Here is a 21872-nt window from a genome sequence, read left to right as displayed (position 1 = left end):
TATTCCTTTATCTCTCAATTTTCCCCACATCCATTCATCTCAAATCACCTAAATACATTCCTTTCTCCACCTCTGGTGCCTTCCCTAACATCCTATAGAAAGTCTTGTGCAATCTCAAATTGCTCTGCCCCCATATTCCACAATGTGTGCTATACCCCTGGGCAGCAACCCCCCTCCATCCAAAAGGCATTCTAGTGTTGACCCATCTTGATGGGTTGCCTGCCTGGACACTGGGCCTGAAGCCGTGCTGGGACAGCTCCAGGAGGGGTCTAGGTAGAATCTCTTCTTCTTAGTTTGGATTCCTGCCCTAGTGACTGTATTCCTCTAGGATTGTGAAGATCAGGCTGTGGTGAGCTCATGGCTCCTTTGTCTAGCCAGGGCTGGGTATTATTTGGGCTTCCCCTCCTGCTACCATCTCTCTATGCTTATTTGGGTGTGTGCAAATGAATTTTTATCACATAACCTAACACCACTGAGGTTTTCTTTTGGACTTCTTAAATAGCTAAGGGAAAAAATATGAGTAAGCAGGAAACCCCAAATTTGTAGCTGTCATGGCTATGCAATGTGCCTAGTGCCTGAGAAATACATGTATCACCCTTGTCAAAACTATATGGCAAAACCTAAGGCAAACCAGCATAACTACTTTTCCGTATTAGCAATTCTGCTCTTGCTTGCTATTTTTTTAAAACATCACTCTTCAAACTGTAAGTACAAAACCATAATTAGTACTCAGAGCAGATACAGCAACTTCAAAAACAGAAATCAAGCAATAAACCCCGGGGCAACATAACCACATCTTGGTTGTCACTAGCATGTTATACAGGCAGTAATGATAAACGGAAGCGTATGGCTTCATGGGGAGATGAGATAGGAGGCATTTATGAAGGTTAACACAATTTCTGCACAAAAATTGAAGGGCTTTATCTGATGATGATGGCAACGAACTCCCAGGTTTGTCCTTGTGGTGGGTTAGGTTACTTATCCCGCTAGTTATTTGTCAGGCTGTTTTCTGTAGCAAGGTGAAACCTGCAGATGCCCTCTTTCACTTCTGTATGATCTAGTTACCAAATTCTTCTACAAGCTACCAACCTCCTTGTTGGCCTGGGCAAAAGTCAGACCTGATAACAAGTTCGCTTTTCACCCTTAGTTGTTGCAGAAATGGCTTCTTTTCCAAATAAAAAAGTGAGCTGGAAGAAAGACTCACAATTTGTTTCTTTCTCTTCCATGTGATGCTGGGCAGTGGTTGCGTGTTTAGCACAGAGCAGCCTTTTATGAAGAAGTGCTTGCTTCACTTTGAGCAGCCTGAGCTGCCCAGTGAGAGCTCATGCAAAAGCTCGGTGTGGACATACAAAGGGATCAGTTGACTGCAAGCCAGAATCTGATAATGACAGTCAGTATCTTGGGTCTTGTCCATGGTAAAAAAAAAAAGGAAAAAAATAAAAACACACAGCCTTAACTATTCTGAAGGATTGTATTTTACGCAACCCACAAATACAGTTGAACTGGTAGTGCCAGTGTCGTGGTATTTGGTATTAGAGTATCTCTCCCATTCATTCCTGTATATGAAACCATGAACAAATACCAGTGGAAGACACCTAAATGAAGCTGTTTTCGTGTCCTTGTACCAATGGTCTCAAACAAATGCAGTCACACAGTCATAGTGACTGCCTGGTAACCAGGGAGGACCCTCTGTGGTGACACTATGTACAAAGTACGTACAAAGTACATACAAAGCCTTTGGGTGAAACCCACCCAGACACAGTCGTTCCCCTACACCTTTGGTGGGAAAGGAGCTGGGTGTGCTGCTTGGGCAGGGAGTGAAAATCCAGCTCTGCCCCATCAAGGAGGTCTGAGAAAGGAATGAGTGGAGATGAGGATGAGATCAAAATGTGTTACTTGAGGAGTAACGTAAATTATGATCACAAAATTTGATCCTGAAACATAACCTGGAAGACAAAAGCTATTTTAATAACAGTGCTTTGAGACACAAGGGAAAGGAGAAATAGGGTAAATTACTCTGTTTTTTCTTTAAAAAACCCAGCAAACCAAAGACCCCCAACTTGTATTTTTTTTGGAGATATTATTTTCCAAGTTCAAACACGTAAGAGAGTTGTTAGAGCAACTCTGTGAGGTGCCCTGTGCCAGAAGCCTTCTGTTCTCTCCCCAAATGGGAATTAGTTATATTGTTCTGAGCGGTTGTACAGGAACATTACAATGTTTGCCCTCAGAGAACTTGTTATCTATGATAATCAGGGTAAAGCAACAGCACTTCAAAGTGAAGATAAAACATAGATAAAAATATTTTTCCGCCTGTGACCCTATTATCCCACTCTGTATTTCTTATTCTCTATTTTGACCAGATAGCTTCTAATTGCTTTTCCCTTCTTCTAATAAAATAATTGGAGGGTTTAGTTGAGGCTTTCTGACCTGAAAACTGATGTCTAGCACATTTTTCTCTTTTTTTTTTTTCCCACGAGAATGTCTTGCTTTGTGGTTGCTTGAGGAAGTTGACTTAAGCAATTTAAAATGTAGTCGTGGCTTCTTTAGAAAGGGACACTGGCTGTTAACTCAAAAATATATGCCTAAATACACCAACAGGTGCAAGAGCTGCTAATCACATGATGGCTACAGGAAACCTATTAACCATAGTGTTTGGGTTAAAGACGGGTCATGCTGATAATTAAATACAGAAAGTAATATTATTTTTTGCCATATTTTTTCTTCCTCCCCTCCCTGTTCTATGTTTCTGTGTTCTAGAGCTAATATGAAAGGTTGTGACACTGATTAAAATCAGTGACAGTCATAGCTGTAGTAGGAACAGAAATAGAGGTGTGAGGTTAAACAGATGTCAGCGTCACTATGAACTTCTGTGCTCTTTCAGGTCACAGCTTTTCAAACACTTTCTATGTATTGCAAAAATAAAGCTCTTGAAAATATATTGTGGAAAATATGAAGCTAGGGGTCTTATGTAAGGCACCATTAGGGTTTGGTTTCTAGGGCTAGGACTTTTCTTTCTCACTGTTAGGAGAGGGCACACACACAAAAAAATCTTTGGGGTAGATTCCAGTAATTATACAGAGGGGCCCTCTTCTATACTACCCAGTCTATCAGGTCTACAGTCTGGACACGGAAGTAGATATAGCCCATGTCAAAGCTCTGTATGAACTGAGTAAAATCTGTTAGCTTTCTGCATCACAGATTTCTGTAAGCAGAGGAACCCTGGCAATTCGTCCTTAGCTGTGTTCCAAAGCATTTCACGCCCTTGATATTGTTGTGCTTGCTGGTTGAATGTTTGAAGCACAGGTTTCCATTGTACTCTTACTTTTCCTCCCCCAGTCATTACTTTAAGATGATATAAATTGCCCTAGAGTTGGCTGGTGCCATCCTGCCACTCTACCTAATTTGGAATCATTAAAACATGTTTGTGGAGCACATGGCTACATCTGGTACTTAGTGTAGCAACATTTCTGTTTGAAGTCTACTTCCTAAGGATGTTTAGGGAAAAATCCCAGCAGCATTCTCCAGTGCCTGTTCTTTCCAGGACAGGAAGAACATCTGCCTATAGCAAAGGCAGTGCTCTCAGAGGATAGGTCCACCAAACCTGCGTAGCAGGGATTGTCTTCCAGCAACAAACAAGATGATATAGGGGATTCTGTCCTACAAGTGGAAAAAAAATAAGTAAATCATCTGGTTAGAAGGCTTCTTACCGTGCTCGTCTTCCCTCATCCCCAGCAGAGCAAGGCGACGTGAAGAGTAAGATTTTTATTTTCCAAAACTCCTTCTGACACGGTGAGGTGAATTCATCCCTGCCTGGCCTCTGCCTGCAAAGACCTGAACTGGCCTGCAGTGTACCCTCGATCTTGGGACTGAAATCTGCAGTTGCAGTTCAAACACCTCACTTCATTAGTCAGCCTGTGCTGCTGTCCACACCATTACAGCTGTACAGGAGATAGAAGTTCCTGGGCACTTCCCTTAGAATCATAACCAACCTATTTCTTTCAGTATTATAGTGGAAGGTTGATGGCGAGGTGAAATTACTTAGAAAAAACGAAATCTAGACTTAAGTGACAAATTTTGTGCTTCTGTTTGAGGCTTCTTACTTGCAAGGTGAGAGTGTGTGAACCCTGCTTCTGTAATGCAACAAAACTCTTGGGATCTTTCATTACAGACCATTTCCCTTGGAGTAAAATCCCATGCACAGTAGTGCTGCAGTACACAAGTAATCTCTGTTGCTCACCCACTAACTGGTCTTCCTCTTTAAACTGCCACATAAAGATCTTTATATTGCAGGTGTTGGTAAGGAGTGATGACCCAATAATTAAGGGATTGAGTTCAGCTTGTTCTGCTACAAATTTCTTCCCAGGCTTCAACACATTGCTAAGACTGTTTGGCTTTAGAGCACATCCTCCTTGACTGGCAAGATAGCTTAAAAGATAAGGAGAATATAAGAAACTCCTGCCTTGTAGTCAAGTAGTCTCTGGCTCTTCCTGCCTGATTTGTCACCCACTGACATGTCAGGAACTCCTCTGTGTTTTGGATAACCCAACCCTTTATTATACAACTGCTTTCGCAAGAATAAAATTTTTATTACTGTTTTGGTAAGCAATCACTCTTATTCTCCTAATTATTCCTTCCTTATGTTGCTTAAATGTTCTAATTTGTATGAACTTGATTTGCCTACCTGATTATTTTTAAGATTTCAGTGTATTTAACCACTTTTCCAATGTGATACTTGTGTTATTTACCTAAGGTGAAAAACATGTCTAAGGTAGAGTGTCACAGAATATTCCAAGTTGGAAGGGACCCACAAGGATCATTGAATCTTAAGTGAATGGCCTGTCCAGGGATCAAACCCACAACCTGCTGGTATTAGCACCATGCTCTAACCAGCTGTATCTTCTGAATGTTCCTTGGAGATTAGAGCAGCATATTTGCTTCTCTGGATTCTCCATACTTTGTATGTCTGCTTGAAACTGCAAAGCACAACCCACTCCTGGTTACATATATTTTAATTGTGTTGCTGTAGAAGAAACTGTAGAGAGAAGTGGGCAGAAGAGTGACGTAATACTGTTGCAGCTTATTCAGCTGTGGTCTCGTCCATTACCATACATGATTGGAGAAAGTATTCTGAAAGGCTCTGCATTTTAGAAAAGGCAAAAATAAACAGCATTTTGAGCTAAATATTACATCAGTGATGACGAGGGGGTTTTTCTGTTAGTGGAAAGTAAGGGTGGACACAGAGGTATTGGAATATTATATCATGAGCTGGAAATGGGGCAGATCCAGGCAACTGGGAGGTGAAAAAGAGTATTTGCATTGCAAAAGGTGCACAGTTCTCTGCTGCTCAGCACAGTGTTGAATAAAGCCACAACAGATGCAGCAACATCGAATCTGTTCCCCAGAAGGGAGGAAGCCACCTTTTTTTAGTTAATGACAAGTCTTGAAGAGAGCAAAAAGACTACATTGTGTTTGCGTTTCAACATTGCTTTTTGCTCCTATATCTGCTTTAAAACAGCGTCCTACTGTAGCTCATCTTGCACAGCCTCATTTATTCTGTACCTGAGGAAACCTTACATCCCAGAGAGACAAAGCTTTTGTTGATTGCTTGAGGGAGGCTTTGAAGTTGGCTATAGCAAAAAGCACTAATCTGTGGCAATCGCACTGCACCTTTCAAGGCAGCTTTACCAAAAGACCTGTTGATACAAGATCTGGAAATTACAGAGCATGTATATATCAATTGCAGTGGGCTGAACTAGAGCCTTTAGTTTCTAAATACATGTCCATGTGTGAGGATTCACAGGAAGCCTGTGCGGAGCTGTTGTTGATGAGTCAATATCTGTGCTGTGTTTTCCTGGAAGCACTTGAATAGCCTGTCGATGCCTTTGAGTGTCTATTCCTGTCTCTGCAGTACAGATCTCCATCAAATGCAGTACTTGGTATAAGCTTTTGCAGTTTGCATGCAGGTTGCTGGCAAGTGTAATAGAAATCCAGGATTCAATTTAGATGAAAAAGAGATTGCACTTTCCATGTGAAATTGGAGCACACCCCAGTGATATAGCAGATCTCAGCACTTCTTTTAACCTGCTATATTCTCTTTATCACTCTCTCCTCCCCTGTCTCAATCTGTCATTCCTGCTCTTCTCACCAAGAAACTGAGCACTGAACAGCATTCCCTGAATATACAGCTTTTGTACTTCTCCTTTCCTCCCCAGCTTGGATCTTCCCACCAGTGGTATTAGTCTTTCTTCATGAGAAAAGGTAGCCCTTGGAGGGTTGGGGAAGGGACAGATGCAGCTCTGGTTCAGTCTGCTGCAAGGCAAACACAGTGTGTTTGGAGATGTGTACAGCTCTCTGCCATGGCTGCAGCACTGTGGAGGTAGAGCAGAGGTTAAAAGCCAGAACCCCTGTTGTGCTCTTGCCTGCCTGAACACAGTGCAGGAAGTCTGGATTGCCTGGAACTGAGGTCCCTGTTGTTGCTCGCTAACACAGACACTGTGCTAATACACAAGTCAATATGAACAGCGAAGGGCAGCTAATGTATTTGGCCTCCTGGAAAAGGGAAGATATTTTGTTACATGGTGCACAATACAGCTTAGTTAAGCAACATATGTGAGCCAAGAGGCACGGGGCAGGTGATCTTTTAGGTGTGTGAGATGTGCCAATGAGCCTGAATATGGCCATCTGCATAGGCATGAATCAAGTTCACCCGGTTCACTGAATGTGAATCAGGATTGAGACATGAATACTAAAAGCAACAGATGTATCATAAGATACTAAACCAAAGCACAAAAAGTATTTGAACACTGCTATGGTCCTGTTGACACAAGAAAATGCCTTTTTGCTCTACTGAATCCATGCTATTCCATAATTAGAAGCAGAATTGAAAGCCATAGATTTACAAGATCAGTATCTGATGTTCTTGGTCCTGTTGAGCTGCTATTTTATTGGCATTGCCCAGTAAAATATTTATCTTCTGGGGGAAAAAAGGTTGTTTCTTGTCTAAAATACTGAACTTCCATGAGATTGGCTCTGTGTTTGGAAATAACTAGAAAAACACTAGATAGTTAAAGAGACAGAACACTCTGAAATACCTGCCTTTGAAAGAGGTTACACAACTTGACTGTAAACTGGAATCTGGGTGTGCTTCTCACATCCACACTTATTTTGTGTTTAAATCAATAGCAAGTCTCATAGGTATTCACCTGTGACCTGTAGATATGCACAATAAAAACAGCTTGAGAAGTATTTTTCTTATTCCACACTGATAGCTGCATGTGGGAGAAGACTTTTAACAACAGGCACTTCAAATTCATGGCCTTTAAATGCTCTGTGAATATCGAAGGTGGGAGAACAGTGGTGCACTTTATAATGAGAAATATTACATAGAGCACTTTTGTCTCTAAATACTTTATCTTATTCAATAATAACCAATGGTTATTGTCACTTTACTCCCTGAAAAGCTAAAGCAAAGACAGGCTATGTAATTTCCTCTGTGAGCTACCTTGGAGCTACATGTTGGTATAAGGGATAAATTTCATTCTCAGAAGAAGGAGTCTGCATTACTACATTTTATAATTCAGCTTATATTTTAGCTGTGAATTAAATAAAATGAAAAATCACTTGAATGCTACTTTGGCCAGAACTGAATAACTCTTTGTTCAATTTTTCCATTTATGACAAAGCAGATAGAATTACTAATGAAGTCTCCACAATTGTTTGGCAACACTTACAAAAGACATTGCATGTGAAGACATTCTAGGATCAGTAAACAAAAGAAGAATAGCAAGACTAATTTAAGTGGTTTATAGTGTTGAAACACCTTGTAAGGTATGAGAATCCCCAATGGGCAAAGGAACAAAGGAGGTTAATCTTGGGCATGCTCACTTCCCATTCGTAGCAAACCATGGTTAAAGTCTGTGAATTCAAGCTTGAAAAATCTTGAACATAACCAAAAACACAGGAGGTGAATACTTCAACTTTGCAAGAAAACCCTAAACTCAAGAGAGGAAGTTAATGGTCATACTTTACAAGAAAGAATACAGTTTTAAAATTTGGCTAGTAGGTCTCAACTGTGCATTTTTCACAGGATACATAGGAGAGAGTTGGTTTGGGGGAGTGGGAAAAAGGTAAAATAATAGCTCTGGCAGTACTTCTACATCCTTTTGTCTCCCAGTAACAAATTATGTAGATGACCTAATGAATAAAAACAAAGTTTATGGAGACAAGGTACCTGTGAATTCAAGACAGGCAAGCCTTTGGCTACACACTGTGAATGATGTTTGAGTTTGGTGATAGGATCACTGTTTACAAAGAAGTGTCCGTGTTCAGAAAAGATGGGAAGAACTTGGACAGAAGCCTTCCTACTGGATAGAAAGCTATGTGAAAGAAGGGAATAATTTCTACCTTCCTTATTTGCCAATAAATATTAAATAATGTAACATGAGGTTTTTGCCTGCCCAGCAGCTTCTCAGCAGTATTAGAAGTTCATTTACTCCTTTCCCTTCTCAGCATCTTTCTCTGTCATAAATTTGCTTTCAGATGAGGAAATAATCTAAGCTATATCAAATGTTACACTGGGAACAGTTCACACTCTCATCTTCCAGACAGGAGAAGCCCTGACTCTGATTTCCAGAGGAATATTGGGACTAGTATGTGCTCAAAACCCAGGGGACTATCAAAGTCAAATCCATGTGGGGTGTGAAAAATTTGAGATAGCAGAGAGGTTTTGTTCTGGTATGCAAAGGACAAGGGTGTGAAACCCAACAGGAAAAATCAGCAATAAATTAGCTAGCCCAGGGATCTTTCATCTTTTTTTCATTATGACTGTGTGTTTTATCAGGCCTTTGTACAGTTAAAGGTAGGCCCTTTCTCAGGACGTTTCAGAGGCAGCTCTGAGTAGCCCTGTGTAATAATCTGTCTCCTGTCCTTGCCAATAGAATGAACCAGGAGAAAGACTGGTATTGAAAGAATGATGTTTGGTGGTTTGGGGTTTTTTTAAATACTGTGACCAAAATGCACATTAAGTCATATCTTGAGATGACAGCTTTTGCCACCTAGGTCTAGAAGGGAGGAATTTTTCTAGTCTCTAGTTTCTCTCTGATAATTGCTGTCCATTATTCTGGTAAAAAAACATACCAGAAATTGTTATTCTTGCCAACATCTCAGGAAATTAGGCATTATAGGTGATAATTATGCTCCTGGCAATGGGTTAAGCCAGATGTTCAGAAGCAGCTGCTGTTGACCTGTTGGCAAAGTTAGTGGCTTCGTGGTATGACACAATGATTCTTGGCATCCTTCTAGGGAACAAGGGCATAAAACGGAGGGGAAATTAGACTGAATGTAAGTTGCAACAATATGCTGTGGTGATAGAAAGGTCTATCAGTAGTGGGTAATGGAGAATCTTGAAAATTATGCTGATGGCTCTGCAGAGGGTAGAAAAATACCTCCTGGGCATCATTACTTAGTGATTTCAGCTCATCAAAATCACTATTAGGAGTGGCATATGAATCTGTTTCAAATAGTCTAGCTCTGGATTGTGGGAATATGACCTAGAGGCTTTTCTTTCATCACAGGTACTCGAAATTCAGGGACCTGAGATTTCTTTGCTAGCAAGTGTTGTTGAGGAAAAGAAATAAAAGGTTGTAGTGGAAGGTCACAGGTACTTTACCACTGGCACAGTGGAGGGGAAAGTTATAATAATCTTGGGTCTAACATTTCTTGAACCCTCACACACGTCTGTAATTCCTGATTCTCCTTCATAGAGAAGGCATTTTGGCAATTGTGGAAGCAGTTGCAATGATGATCATACTTATTATCACAATGAGGGTTTTATGAATTTCCCGTAGATAAGTAAGCCATGCAGGGAAATGTTCTGAAGGGACTTTAGTCCTCTGTTCTCTCCAATGGATTCAGAAGTGAGTTTTAAAAACTTGTCTTTATGGATAACAAAATGTAATGAGGTTTTGTTTTCTTTGCATTTCATACTATGACTGAAAACGTTCTGAATAGGATGGTTTCGCATCTCTAGGTTTGCGCAAAAGGCTGTATTGTCTAAATCATACATTTACACAGATAATTCAGTCTCCAGACCAGAGTCCATTTGGGTTTTGTCATCCCTGAGAAGGGTAAACAATTCCCTCTGTCAGTGAAATGCATCTTTTCAGTGCAGTCTAGGAAAACTGAGTAGCACAGACAAAAAAAAAGGTGTTAAAGTGTTTTTACATATATAAAACTGAAAGTAGACAAGCTTTATGTATAGTGCTGTGTATGTGTAACTAAATTCAATATAATTTATCTTTATGCATGTCTGAGATTTATTCAGCTAAATTGTCAACATTTATATATGCAAAACACTTGATGCCTTCAGAAGCCAAATATTGACTACAGCTGCATGTCATCGTGACCAAGATTTCTCACCATGGGAGTTTTAAGTTCCAGTCAGCAGAACCTCAGGTGTTAGGATCTTGTTTGCACGAAGTCAGACGTTTGCACTCTACGTACCCTCGAATAAGATCCCACAGTTTCAGCCTTTGGTATTTATGCGCATGTTTGCACATGAACGGGCTTACATAAACCGGCATTTGTGTTCTTCATTGCTTCACTTTTCTTAGGTAAATGCTTTCGACAAAATATGCGTGCTTCTGGGAAGAGCCCTTTAAGAACTTTTTATCAGGGCTGAACTATTTCAGGGATCCTTGGGGGATGATCAAGTTCGTTTGCCTGTGGTTTGCTGTCCTTCAAATGACAATTGCTAAAGGGCAAGCTGTGTAGAAAAATAAGGTCATTTTCCCCAGTGCTTACTGGAGAGGCATAGAGTTTGCCTTTTCAGCTCAGTGTTGCGCAGTTGTTCTTTTGAAGAAACATACGGCATAGTTGCACTTGTCTAGATGTTCTTTTCTGCTTACTCATCCCAGAGGTCTTAATCTGTTGTGAGGGCTTTTTTATTGTAAGTATAAACACAGTCTAACCATTGGGGAGACTTTGTCCCTGATCAGATCAGCTAATGTTAATGTTTCTTGGAAGAATGAGTAAGAACACTTTAAGAAAAAAAATGTTTTTATATTGAGGAAAGATTGTAGAGTAAAATATACACAAGTTATTGCTGTGTGTTTCCCTGGCATAAGTATGAAGGGTGGATGGGTGAGAACACGTTATGAAAAACTCCAAGAAAAATGAGATAACATTGTGATGTTCCATTATTGTTGTTAAACTATATGGGTCTGTTTCAAAATGTATTTGTGTTGTTCTCTTCCCCAAAATGTAACTAATTTTGGGATGTGTAAACTTTTTCAGGTCCGAAATCTTGCCTGAAATATATGGGAGGAAAGGGGGAACCTGTCTTCCCTCACTGCCCCCTACCTCTAGTTATAATCACTAAAGCATTTTACTCTGTATATTTCCCACTGCATAAGTATTCTGCCTTTAAACATGTTCTTTTAGATCTAAAGCGTTTGAGGGGAGAGATGGTAATCTGGGAGTTTTGGTGTTTATTTTTCTTTTGTTTCCAAGTCTGTACCCTTCGTGATATTCTATAGTATTTCTTGACAATTCCTCTGCAGAAGATATTGAAAAAAAAAAGTGAAAGAAAATTTAAATTTATTGAACAGCTGTAGCTGAAAACCCTATGGTAGTACAGTATCTCTTGTTTCTTGCTTTCCTAAGATGGATAATAATTCAGGATGGTTTTATTTCAATGTCCTATGTTTAAATCAGTGAAACAGTCTTTCAGTCTTTCACATGTTTTGGTTAAATTCTGAAAGTCTCCGTGTTGAGGTCAGACTGCACTATCTGAGGACATGGAATGGAAAAACAAATGAGATGGGAAGGGTTAAGCATGAAGAATAACTATAACAATGTGACCTTTCCTGCTGGTGAGCTGTAGACTATCATTTGTTCTGCAAATGGTTTTGCTTGTCCAAGCTATGTACGGTTGTTAGTTTTGAAATGGAATTGAGGCACTGTTACTAAGTTTTGTTTGTCTTTGCTCACTTTGTGCAGCTGAACTTCCTTCTGAAAGATATGGTGGTTCCTCCAGAGTATTTAAAAACTGCAAGAACAGCAGCTGGGCCAGGAGATGGTGAAGGAACATCTGCAAGACTGGGATTCTAGATGAAATTCAGCATTTTAACTTCACAGGGGCAGGTCTGTTATCTTGCCTGGGGCAATGGGTGGGGTGTCTGCTGACTGCCTTGGACCTCATTGTGTCCAGGGTGATCAGTGCATCAGGCTGTAGTTTGTGTGGTTTGAATTAATATCTATTAACTGATGCTGAGGGACTCAGCCCTGCCACTCTTTATGATAAGGATTTGGGAGCTTAGCTGTTAGCAATCGCTTAGCTACAGTGACACAAGTGCTGTAGACAGGCTGTCCATCACACAGGAAGAGTGCTATGCCCTTGGGAACACGGGGGAAGAGGGTGAAGCTGTGATGCTTTTTCTCTAGGTTGGAAGTGCTCTCTAGTCAGCAGACTTATGGATTATTTTGTGTGAAATGCTGGTTTTGTAGATGCAAGGGAAGATGGGCTGGGCATGAAGAGGTAACAAAAAATTGCCTGGGGGATTCATACGTAATGTTGATGTAATGCATTGCTGGGCCAAAAAAGAAATGCACACCAGTACGGTGAAAGCATTACTGGTGAGTAGTAAGTGCTTAGAGGTGGAGGCTGATTTAAATACCTGCTCTACATTGTCATCCCGTGACTAAAATTCCTCTTTCTTGCTTAGTATAATTTATATCTATGGAAATTTCTGTAGAGCCACAAATGCCTTCAAGGTACCATTCTTGGAGGTACTTAGAAAACCAGCATGGAGAGAAAAATCCCTGCGCCAGAGATCTTCAGATCTGAAGGGACCCGTGAGGCAAGGAAGACAGGGTCACAGCCCCATCATCCTTCCACACCTTGGGTGCCTCCCAGTGTGGCTGCAGAGCCTCCTTCCTTCCCATAGTCAGCAGCCAGGAACCTGCTGTTCCCCATGCAGCACACCCTCTCAGTTTCTGAATGTAGCCTCAAGACTAACCTTCAGGGCCTTCCTCAGCACCCTCAGAAGGTCTGCAGACCTGGTGCTAAAATAAAGCAAAAGCTGGCCTTGGAGGTTGTTTGGCCTGGTCACCATTTCTCAGTCCTGCTGCTAAAACTGATGCTCCTGCCACTTGCCCTGGTGACTTTTGGTGCACCCAGGAGGCTCTTGTGGCCATGGAGGGGGAAGGTGAGCCCCTGTGGCTTTCTGGGGCACAGACTTTCTAAGAAGAGGTACAATGTTGTGGTGAGGGTGCTGTTGTTCACTTCTTCACTCTCTCCATGCTGCTTTTTGGCCGTCTCTGTTGTGCCCGCCACCCCTCCCGTGCCAGTGCGTGCCGGTGCCCCCTGGCCGGAGCAGTGCCCAGCTGGGCCGTGCAGCTGGAGTGGTGGGGGCAGGATGTGGGGGCAGCCCCCGTGCCAGCTGCGTCCTCACACAGGAAGGTCTCCGCAGGCTTCCACATCTGCTGGAGGGGCGACGTGTCTGCTGCTTCACAAGTGGCGTGTGGCTTGCTGCCCTTACAGCTGTGCCGGAGCCGTGGGGCTCTGTCCTGTCCTCCCCCCGTGCCCCCGTGGGAGGATGAGCGTGCCTGGGGATGCTCATGAGGTGGTGACTCTCTCCTGCTCTCCTCACTGTGGGAACAGCATCCGGCAGCACAGAAGGGACATTCTTCAGGTCAGCAAAACACAGATTGTGCCAAAAACCACAGAGAAGTCAGGAGGTGTAGTAGGATGGTAGAGGCTGTGCTCCCTTGGTGTGAGGAGTACCATCATACTTTTCCATTGCTCTTCCTGTGTCTCTGATGGCTCTAAACAATATTCCATCTTCGAGCTTTAAAGTTGCTTGAGCATGTGTTGCCATATCTCCTGCTCATACTCAGCCACATACTCAGTGAGCTTCCCTTGCAGTGCTCCCAGCAACATGACTGGTATCTTTTCAGCAGAAGGTAGTTTGTCTTAAGGGAGTATTTCTTACATGTGATACAGTCTTCAATTAACATCTGACATAAGCACTGCTGAAAGAAAATGGATCCCCACCTATTGTGCAGCAGGTATAATGGGGCTTCTTAAACAGCACGGTTTGGGAATAACCCAATTCCTTAATTAATGCTCTTTTTCTGTGCCAAACCCAAGCTGCTCAGGCAGTTTTATTCTTTTCCCGTGTCTGGGAGGCAGTAGACTGTTTAAAGACTTCAGTAAAGTTACATGTTATTTTTAATAACACCTGTGTCTTGAGGCTGGTTGTGGGGGATCACTGTCTGTCATTAGTCAGGCATCTTGTTTAAGCTTCCTAACCAGTTTGTTGACAAAAAATACCACTGTTTTGGAAGAAATCTGACACCTTTTTGCTCTATTTCTTTAACAGATTAGTTTGCTTTTCTTCGGCTCCTGTGCATAGGGAGTCTGGCACCCTAGAACTGAGCTCCTGTTTGAAATAACTAGCATATACCCATGAAGTGTTCATGAAAGGATTCAGGCTTTTTGTTTGCTCTTTAATTATTCCTAATTAAACATCAGAGGATCATTTGGGATAGTTGAAAGCTAAAATGCTTTTTCTGCACAGAATTCTTCAGATCCATCAGCTCTCAGTTATTTTCCTGCCAAGGTACTGCTGCTTAGGGCTCAGGTTTGTTTCCAGTGAAGGCGGAAAGCAAAAACACTTTCAAATGTCTGGTTACTCTGGGTGGTTGCAGGCCCTGGCTAATAGTCATGCACATGTTGTGGGGGTGCAGCCATCAGACTGGTGCTGTAACCCACCATGGACTCTGCCCCAGTTCTTCCACATTTGTTTCTGCAGCCAGGCTCCACCTGATATGGAGGATGCTGCTACATGATTGGTGGTTTTGCTCCAGGAGTGGGAAAGAGCAGGAGGTGAAAAGCCTTTTTTGTCTTCTCACCAGTGGTGTTCTTCCTCTCCTCAAGGAAAGTGCTGGAGGTTAACCAGGCAGAGACCATACTGAGGTAGTTTTGTCCCCTGCTGTGCCATCATAAATCTGTCTTCTGATGTCTTCATCCCTTCTCTATGGTCTGGCTGGGGACAGGAGGGTTAGTAATTGGTATGACTAATTCCCTAAAGCCCTACTGATGTTCTTGGTGATCTGTGAAGGACTTAAAGCTTCTGTCATACCCTGGGATGTATTGTAGCAGGAGTGTGCTTCTATTTTTGACTTACAGCTTTAGGAGGAAATGGATTGCCTGGATTTTGTCTATAGATATTGTGCTTTGACTGGGAGTGGGACCATCCTCAGATGTAAACCATGGCACTGTGCTGCTTATGCTGTCATCATGCTACAGGCTAAAAAGAGAAACTTGCCCCCTCTCCGTTTCCATGCCCCTTTACCGGTATATCCAGCTTCTTTCAGAGAACTCTGAACCATAGTTGAACCTTTTATATTCATTCTGGGCAGGTGTAGTGACACTCTAGTGACATAGTAACCTTGGTGGAATGCTCCGTGATCCCCTGACTCTGCAATGTACTTGTCACTTGTTCAGCAGGTGGTCCAGGCAGCTCCTTAGGCATTTAAAGGATCAGAAACAAGCCTTGCTTATGTGTGATGTCAAAGAAAAAAACAACCCAACCTCAGAATGAGCAAATTCAAGTCAAGATTGTTTAGAGATTGCGATTTCAAATTTGTTAGAGCTGTTGGAAGGTAGACAGTGTTGCCTTTTGTGGCACTGTCCCATAATTGGGTGTATTCCCTTGTAAGTCTCTCTGTGCATCTCTCTGTGTTCCTACTGGCACGTGACAAAAAGCTCCGAGGAGCGCTGGTGGGTTCTCTTGAGTAGGAATTTCCATTCCTCACCTCTAGCTTCTGTCTCATGCCGTGGATTATCTGTATATGTGGGGTCGATGGTTTAGATGGGCCAAGGAGCCAGGAAGCTCCCAGTCCCCAGGCAGGTCCTAGACACGTACACAGGCGTGTGGGGTATCGATGACTCCATGTGGGAGTGTGCTCAGCACAGCACAAATTCCCTGCTGCCTGCAGACAGGCATTTGCTCACTGGACCGTGTTAAGCCCCCCGCTTTGGAACATATAGAACATATTCGTGACCCTCCCAAAGAAGTTAATAAGATTTTACTTTCATTTAAGCATGCTCACAAAGCAGAAGGCACTGTGACTCCCTTACAGGAACATACAGCCTGAGCTCCTGTGAATTACAGGGGATGTTGTACTGCAATGGCTTTCTCCCTTTAGGGTTTAGCAGAAAAACACTGTAATGCTTTTTTTTTTTTTTTTTTTTTTTTTTTTTTTTTTGCTATTACTTGCAAACAGGAAATGAATAAGCAAAGAAAGACCATTATAACTGTGGTTTCAGAGGCTGTTCAGCTTGAAACAAAGGGATTTCTTCACATTCAACCTCATTAGTCTGATTAGTGGGCTTGTAAAATGAAGCATGAAAATGAAACATGACATAGACATGAATTGATTGTACTAAAATCTACACAAACTGCTGCTTGGAAATGAAAGGATGACAGTCATCTTCTCTGAGCTGTCTAAAAAGTTAAGCTTTTAAAGTAGCTCATTTTTTAGAGCATGTAAATTACATTTCTGTAGCTTTTAAGAGGAGACACAAGAAGCTGAAAAATCCAAATGAGCCTGTCACGTGATTTTGTTGGTTGGTTGGTTGGCTTTTTTTTAATAGAGCAGAGAAACATGAAGATGTAATAAGTTATCAGTAGAAAGATACGTTGGGCAGGAACATGTTATAACTGTGTAGAAATGGATGATGGGCTACTTGTTGTTTCTATTTAAAAATCTGAGAGAATACTTGGCATTATTTTCAGAAAGGACTCTTTGTGTCCTCCTGACTTCTGCCTTCAAATACACTCTGTCCTGTTTCCTTGGTTATTGCAAAAATACTTCTTTGGATCTTGATGGGAGATCCTGAAGGGAGGTGATTTTCCTCTTTCAGCATTAGTTCAGTTACTGGCACTGTGTGGTACAGGTGCAGCAATCTCCTGTTTTTAGTGTAGCTGTATAGCTACAACATATTATCTTTAAAATTTGGGTTTGAATGCCTACTTTTCTTAGCAGAGATTAGCCACACAAGCCCATATCTCTTTGGGTATGAACTGATTTATTTCTGCATGCGTCTCGTACTGTCAAAACTAGGTCTGTCCAACTGCAGTGTGTGTGCTGAACGTCGCTGTGTGACTTCATGTCCTTTTTCTTCTGTAGCTCACTTAAAAAAAAAAAAAAAACCAAGTAATTTGAATGTATGTTTTGGTGTATTTCGAAGAAGTATTTTGAAATACTTCTTTCAAAGATGAGTCACACTAGTACAGTTAGGATCCCAGAACTCCTTTTGTAATTGTGCTGTCTGCATTTCCAGTAAGAGCATCTGGAAGAGGATTTCTAAATGCTGTTAGACATTGTGGAAAAGTGAGCTGGAGATGTTCATTCAGGAGGAGAGTTTGGCATCTTGGTAGGGAGGAAAGGAAGGGTATGGCTGGGGGGTTCCTGCAAACTGGAGAGGTGCGTGATCACCGTGTGATCAATGTGAGTGAGGAGCTGAGCACAAGTGTGACTGTAGTGCTGCTTTCAGCCCTAGCAAGTTGCTGTCTTGGTTTGTCTCACTGGGAAGAACAGGGTAGGACATTGGTGTAGGAGGTGTGCTAAGTTGTTGCCCTTTGGGCAGTGAAGCTTGGAGGTTTAGTGTGACAGTAGAATGTATGGGGTTTGGAAAGCTTCCTGGGGCAATTTCCTATTAGGCAGCTTTTGCTATGAATGACGTTGCTCTGTAATGCGCAGCCACAAACTATTTCCATGAACCATGAAGCAATGCATTTCCAGGCGTATTTACCCCCTTGCTCCATATATAAGTGGATTGTACATTACTGACATCAAACCTAAGTAGGTGGGTGTTGTAGAGGTGACTTGTGTTGGGGACAGCACATGAAATGTGCAGCTTCTTCAGCCGCTGCCCTTCTGGCCCATGACTCGAGGAGCAGCAGTGTCTGCTGGGCACAGCCACTGCTGGTCATGCAGCGTGCTGGGTGCTCCCATGCCAGGATCAGGAGGGCCTGTGGAGAGCATGAGCTCCTGCCACAGGCTGCAGAAGACCCGTTTTTCAGGGTCTTGTGAATGGTCACCCCTTAGCATCCACTTTGTACCATAGGTTTTGTAGGCACATGGGATTTATTTCCCAGACATGAGTCAGGACATGATTTTGCCTATAAGGATCAAAATACTCTTTGAGATGTTTCTGTGGAAAGGGGGGACTATATGGGAAAAAGGGAAGGGGGAGGAAGGAGGATCACTTCTTTGAACAGGTTTTGGGACAAGTGTTTTGAGTATGGCCATCATGGCAGTCTGCCATCCAGAGGCACCTGTTGTGGCTCTTGAGTGTTGGGCATGGGCACTTTTCACTCTGTTTATTATTTTCACCATAGGTTTGTGGAATTTGTGTAATTTAGCTAAGTGTGTGTGTTTCTAATACAAACCTCAGTGCAAACAAACCCTGCCCAGCAAGGACTGCTGCAGAAAGAAGAATGAGAGTACTGTTGACTTGAATATTCCCTGTTCCCTGTCTTTCCAATGAGTTCCAGATATTTCATGGGTTCCTGGTTCCTCTGCTGGTTACCCAGACAAGTGTTTTAGTGACTTTAAGATGATTTCTTCTTTGTTTTGAATGAGGGGAGGGAGAATGTGTAAGGGGGGATGTTGAAGAAGTCCCTCTAAAAATGAAAGTACAAGTTAAAGTGTTTGTTCAGTATATTAAGATACAATTGATGGTTAAAATAGCCAGGTTTATGTCCACTTTTCAGAGTGCTTGGGTGGCTGTTTGCTGTCGATCTGGGGAAAGCAAAAAGGGGTGCTGGATAAAAGCGAACCCACCATGCAGTTTTTCAAGGTTTTGCCTGTCATTAAACAATCTCTTCTGCAGGAGAGAGGTTTTGAGAGGGAAGAGGGAAGTTCACCAAGAATTATTCAGTGTTGGTGTCATTTTCATCTTTGAGATTTCTGTGGTGATCAGAATGGCCCTGAAATAGATCATACTGCGCACTCCAAAAACTGACTAAAGATTAAAACTGAAGTTGTGAGCAACAACCTGTGCTAGAAGGTGTAAATATGTTTTAAAAACAGCACCTCTGTAGATGAGCAAGGCACAGGAAAACTCTTCATGATGTTTGCAGCAACCTGCTTTCCTGGTAAACTTCCATTGGTTTGATTTCTGTGAACTCCTGGTGTGTTCTGGGGACTGCAGTTAAGGACAGCACTATCTGTGTTAGCAGTAAAGCATAGACACAATTAGTATTGCCTGCTCTTCCAGGAAAAAGCCAATGGATGTCATGTGACGCATCTAAAAATGGATGGTGACGACACCCATTTTATGCTTCGTTTGATCCAGTGTGGTACTGTTGTGGTGCTGCTGTGTGGAGGAGAGGCTGAACTAAAATGATATGTATTTGTATGGATCATAAGGCTCATTATATGAGGCAACTTTTGTGGTTTGCCACTTAGAATTTCGGGCAACTTCTGCTGCAAAATAATGCCAGGGAGCTGTGTGCTTTGGTCTGGGGGTTTGACAGTTGTGGGATTTTTGTATTTGTGCTTTCCCCTTCTATCTCAAATTTGGTGTTTATCAACATCTTGAGAAAAAGAGAGCATAATTTTCAAGATGCTGGGTTTGTTTGATTTTTTTTTTCCCCACTAGAGAATATAAAATATAATTCAGTTGCATAAACAGTTCTAACTGGGAAAATGCATTCCTGCCAATGTCTTTAAAAGTAGCTTTTTTCTGGAAAATACTGCTGAATTGGCATTGTAATCACTTTCCTGTCACTCTCTCCAGTGGACATATGAGTGGGTTTTAGTTTGCCTGCGTGAGTCTTCACTTTGAATTTTCTGACTTATGGGTTATAACTAGACAGAGAGAGATACCAACAGATCACTCTCCTCTGGGGCACCCCAGGGTTCTCCAAATTCTGCGCAGCCAAACTTTGGAGTGAGCGTATAAGGATTGCCCAGGGCTGAAAATACTGATGGATAAGTTGGATTTGGAAATCACACCCTTTGTGAGCTTATTGGTGTCTGTCAAGTGTGTAGCAGCATTTGGCAGCAGTCTAACAAGTGTATGCACCTCTCTCTGTCTCAGACTTAACTCTTGTCCTGAACAAGCAAGTATTTGTATGGGAAGAAGGTTTGGGGAGCCACAAATATGGATTCTCTTCCCGCTAGTGTTAGATCTGTGGTGCTGGTAAGACTAAAAGAGCAAACCCATCCTGCTCCTGTTATGGCTGGGAAATTGTTCTGGCTTTACAGACCAGAGTTCAGCTATCTGGGAAACTTGCTCAACTCTGCTCTGATTTCCAAAACTGCAGGATAAATTATGTGCACATCTGAAATTTGCTGGGATTTTTCTTGAAGTACTGTGTCAAGGGGCTGATAAAAGAGACACTACATTTGCTGTGAGCCAGCAGAACCTTTTTCATTCATACCCCACCACTGCTTGCTTGAATAGCAAATGGAAGTAAGCATGTAACAGCTGAGGAAAATGTATGAAATGACTCAGGGGTGGTGTTGCAGCTCTTGGGAGAATGCACTGACTTCTTGTGAGCTGGAGCATTAAATCTGCTTTCATGTCAGGCAAAGGATTGTGATCTGTTATGCCCCGTGGTTAGAGTGGGAATGGGGTTGGGACATTTTTAACATGAGCTCAACTCAAGAACCAGAGAAGCTGAGATGTGGGTGAAAAGGGCTGGGAGTCTGGCTGATAGTCATATCAAACAGGAAGCCAAGGCAAGGACATGATGAGAAGGAATCCACACTGCAACTCCCCAGATCCTCACAGAAAACTGCTGCCTGCAATGAGGGCTGTGTCGAGATGGGACAGATTGGAGCAGGTTTGTCAGGGAAGGTGAGCTGGGCAAGGGGAAGGCAGCATGAGGCAGAAAACAGAATAATGAAACCACAGACCTATGTAAGGACCAGGGGCTAGTGGAAGAAATGGCATCAGGGTTGGAGGAAAGGACAGGAGTCAAGACTAAGTGATTGTGTGCAGTTCCTTGCTGCAGCTAAGAAACGTGTTCAGCTGTTGAGAGACTAGAGGACTTTCCATGTTTGATGGATGAACAAGCCATCAAGATGGTGGTGCCGTGCTGCTGTGGTTTATTTAGGACCTTTGGTCCTGGAACTGTGCACTGGAGGGTGACACCAATGAGCCTGGAGGAGGCAGTGCTTGAGGTTGTTTTCTTCTGGTTTGCCTTTGCCAGTGCTGTGGGGAGACAGCTTCAGTCCCTAGAGCCAGTGCCAGTCCTTCAAAGATCAACAGCCAGACCCCAAATATTAAAATACGCCTGGTGGGGCAAAGTCACTCTGGTTTCTGGTGCTGGTGCCTTTGAGGATCTAGTTTGCCAGCTTTGTCTGTAATTCCAAAGACCTAAACACAGGCGTTTCAAGTGAGGAGTTTGGGGGATGATTTGGGATTTTTTTTTTTTTTTCTGAAGCTAAAAGGAGTTGGGATTTTTGAGATACAACCCAGGTGCAGTTAAGATGCAGGAATTTCCACATCAGATAGTGCACAAGGTGTGACACAGCTGCTGCTGCTTCCAGCGTGTCAAGGGCTGGTGCTGGTTGGCTTGCAGTGTTGTAGTTCTTGCAAGCCAAGCTCATGCGTGTGCTGCTGTTCCCTAATGAGACTTCCTAGCCACATTACTAACTGGGAGGAATGACTGAAAGGAGTTAAGTAGCTTCTTGATAACAGGAATTTAGGACTTCTTCAAGGAAAATGTTCCATGGGAGACCTGTGGCACATCACAAGCTTCCAAAACTTCAGGCTGGCTTTCAGACAAACAACAACAAAAAACCAGTAGCTAAGGTTTTTCTCACTTTTGAAAAATTTTTATTTGAAT

At 42.4% G+C, this 21872-nt stretch overlaps 1 protein-coding gene across 1 annotated transcript in view; it reads left to right on the top strand.

Annotated features, from left to right (window-relative positions):
* The window catches only part of LOC138107046 (uncharacterized), an 80081-nt gene that overhangs the window by 52709 nt on the left and 5500 nt on the right, over nt 1-21872 (top strand). Inside the window, exon 4 of the mRNA XM_069008380.1 lies at nt 11998-12141. Within this exon, the coding sequence (XP_068864481.1) occupies nt 11998-12080 (83 nt within the window). The 3' untranslated portion in view covers nt 12081-12141. The remainder of the gene's footprint in view (nt 1-11997; nt 12142-21872) is intronic.

This window comes from Aphelocoma coerulescens, chromosome 3, assembly GCF_041296385.1.
Source record: "Aphelocoma coerulescens isolate FSJ_1873_10779 chromosome 3, UR_Acoe_1.0, whole genome shotgun sequence".
NCBI lineage: Eukaryota > Metazoa > Chordata > Aves > Passeriformes > Corvidae > Aphelocoma > Aphelocoma coerulescens.
This window is presented reverse-complemented; position numbering and strand designations above follow the sequence as displayed.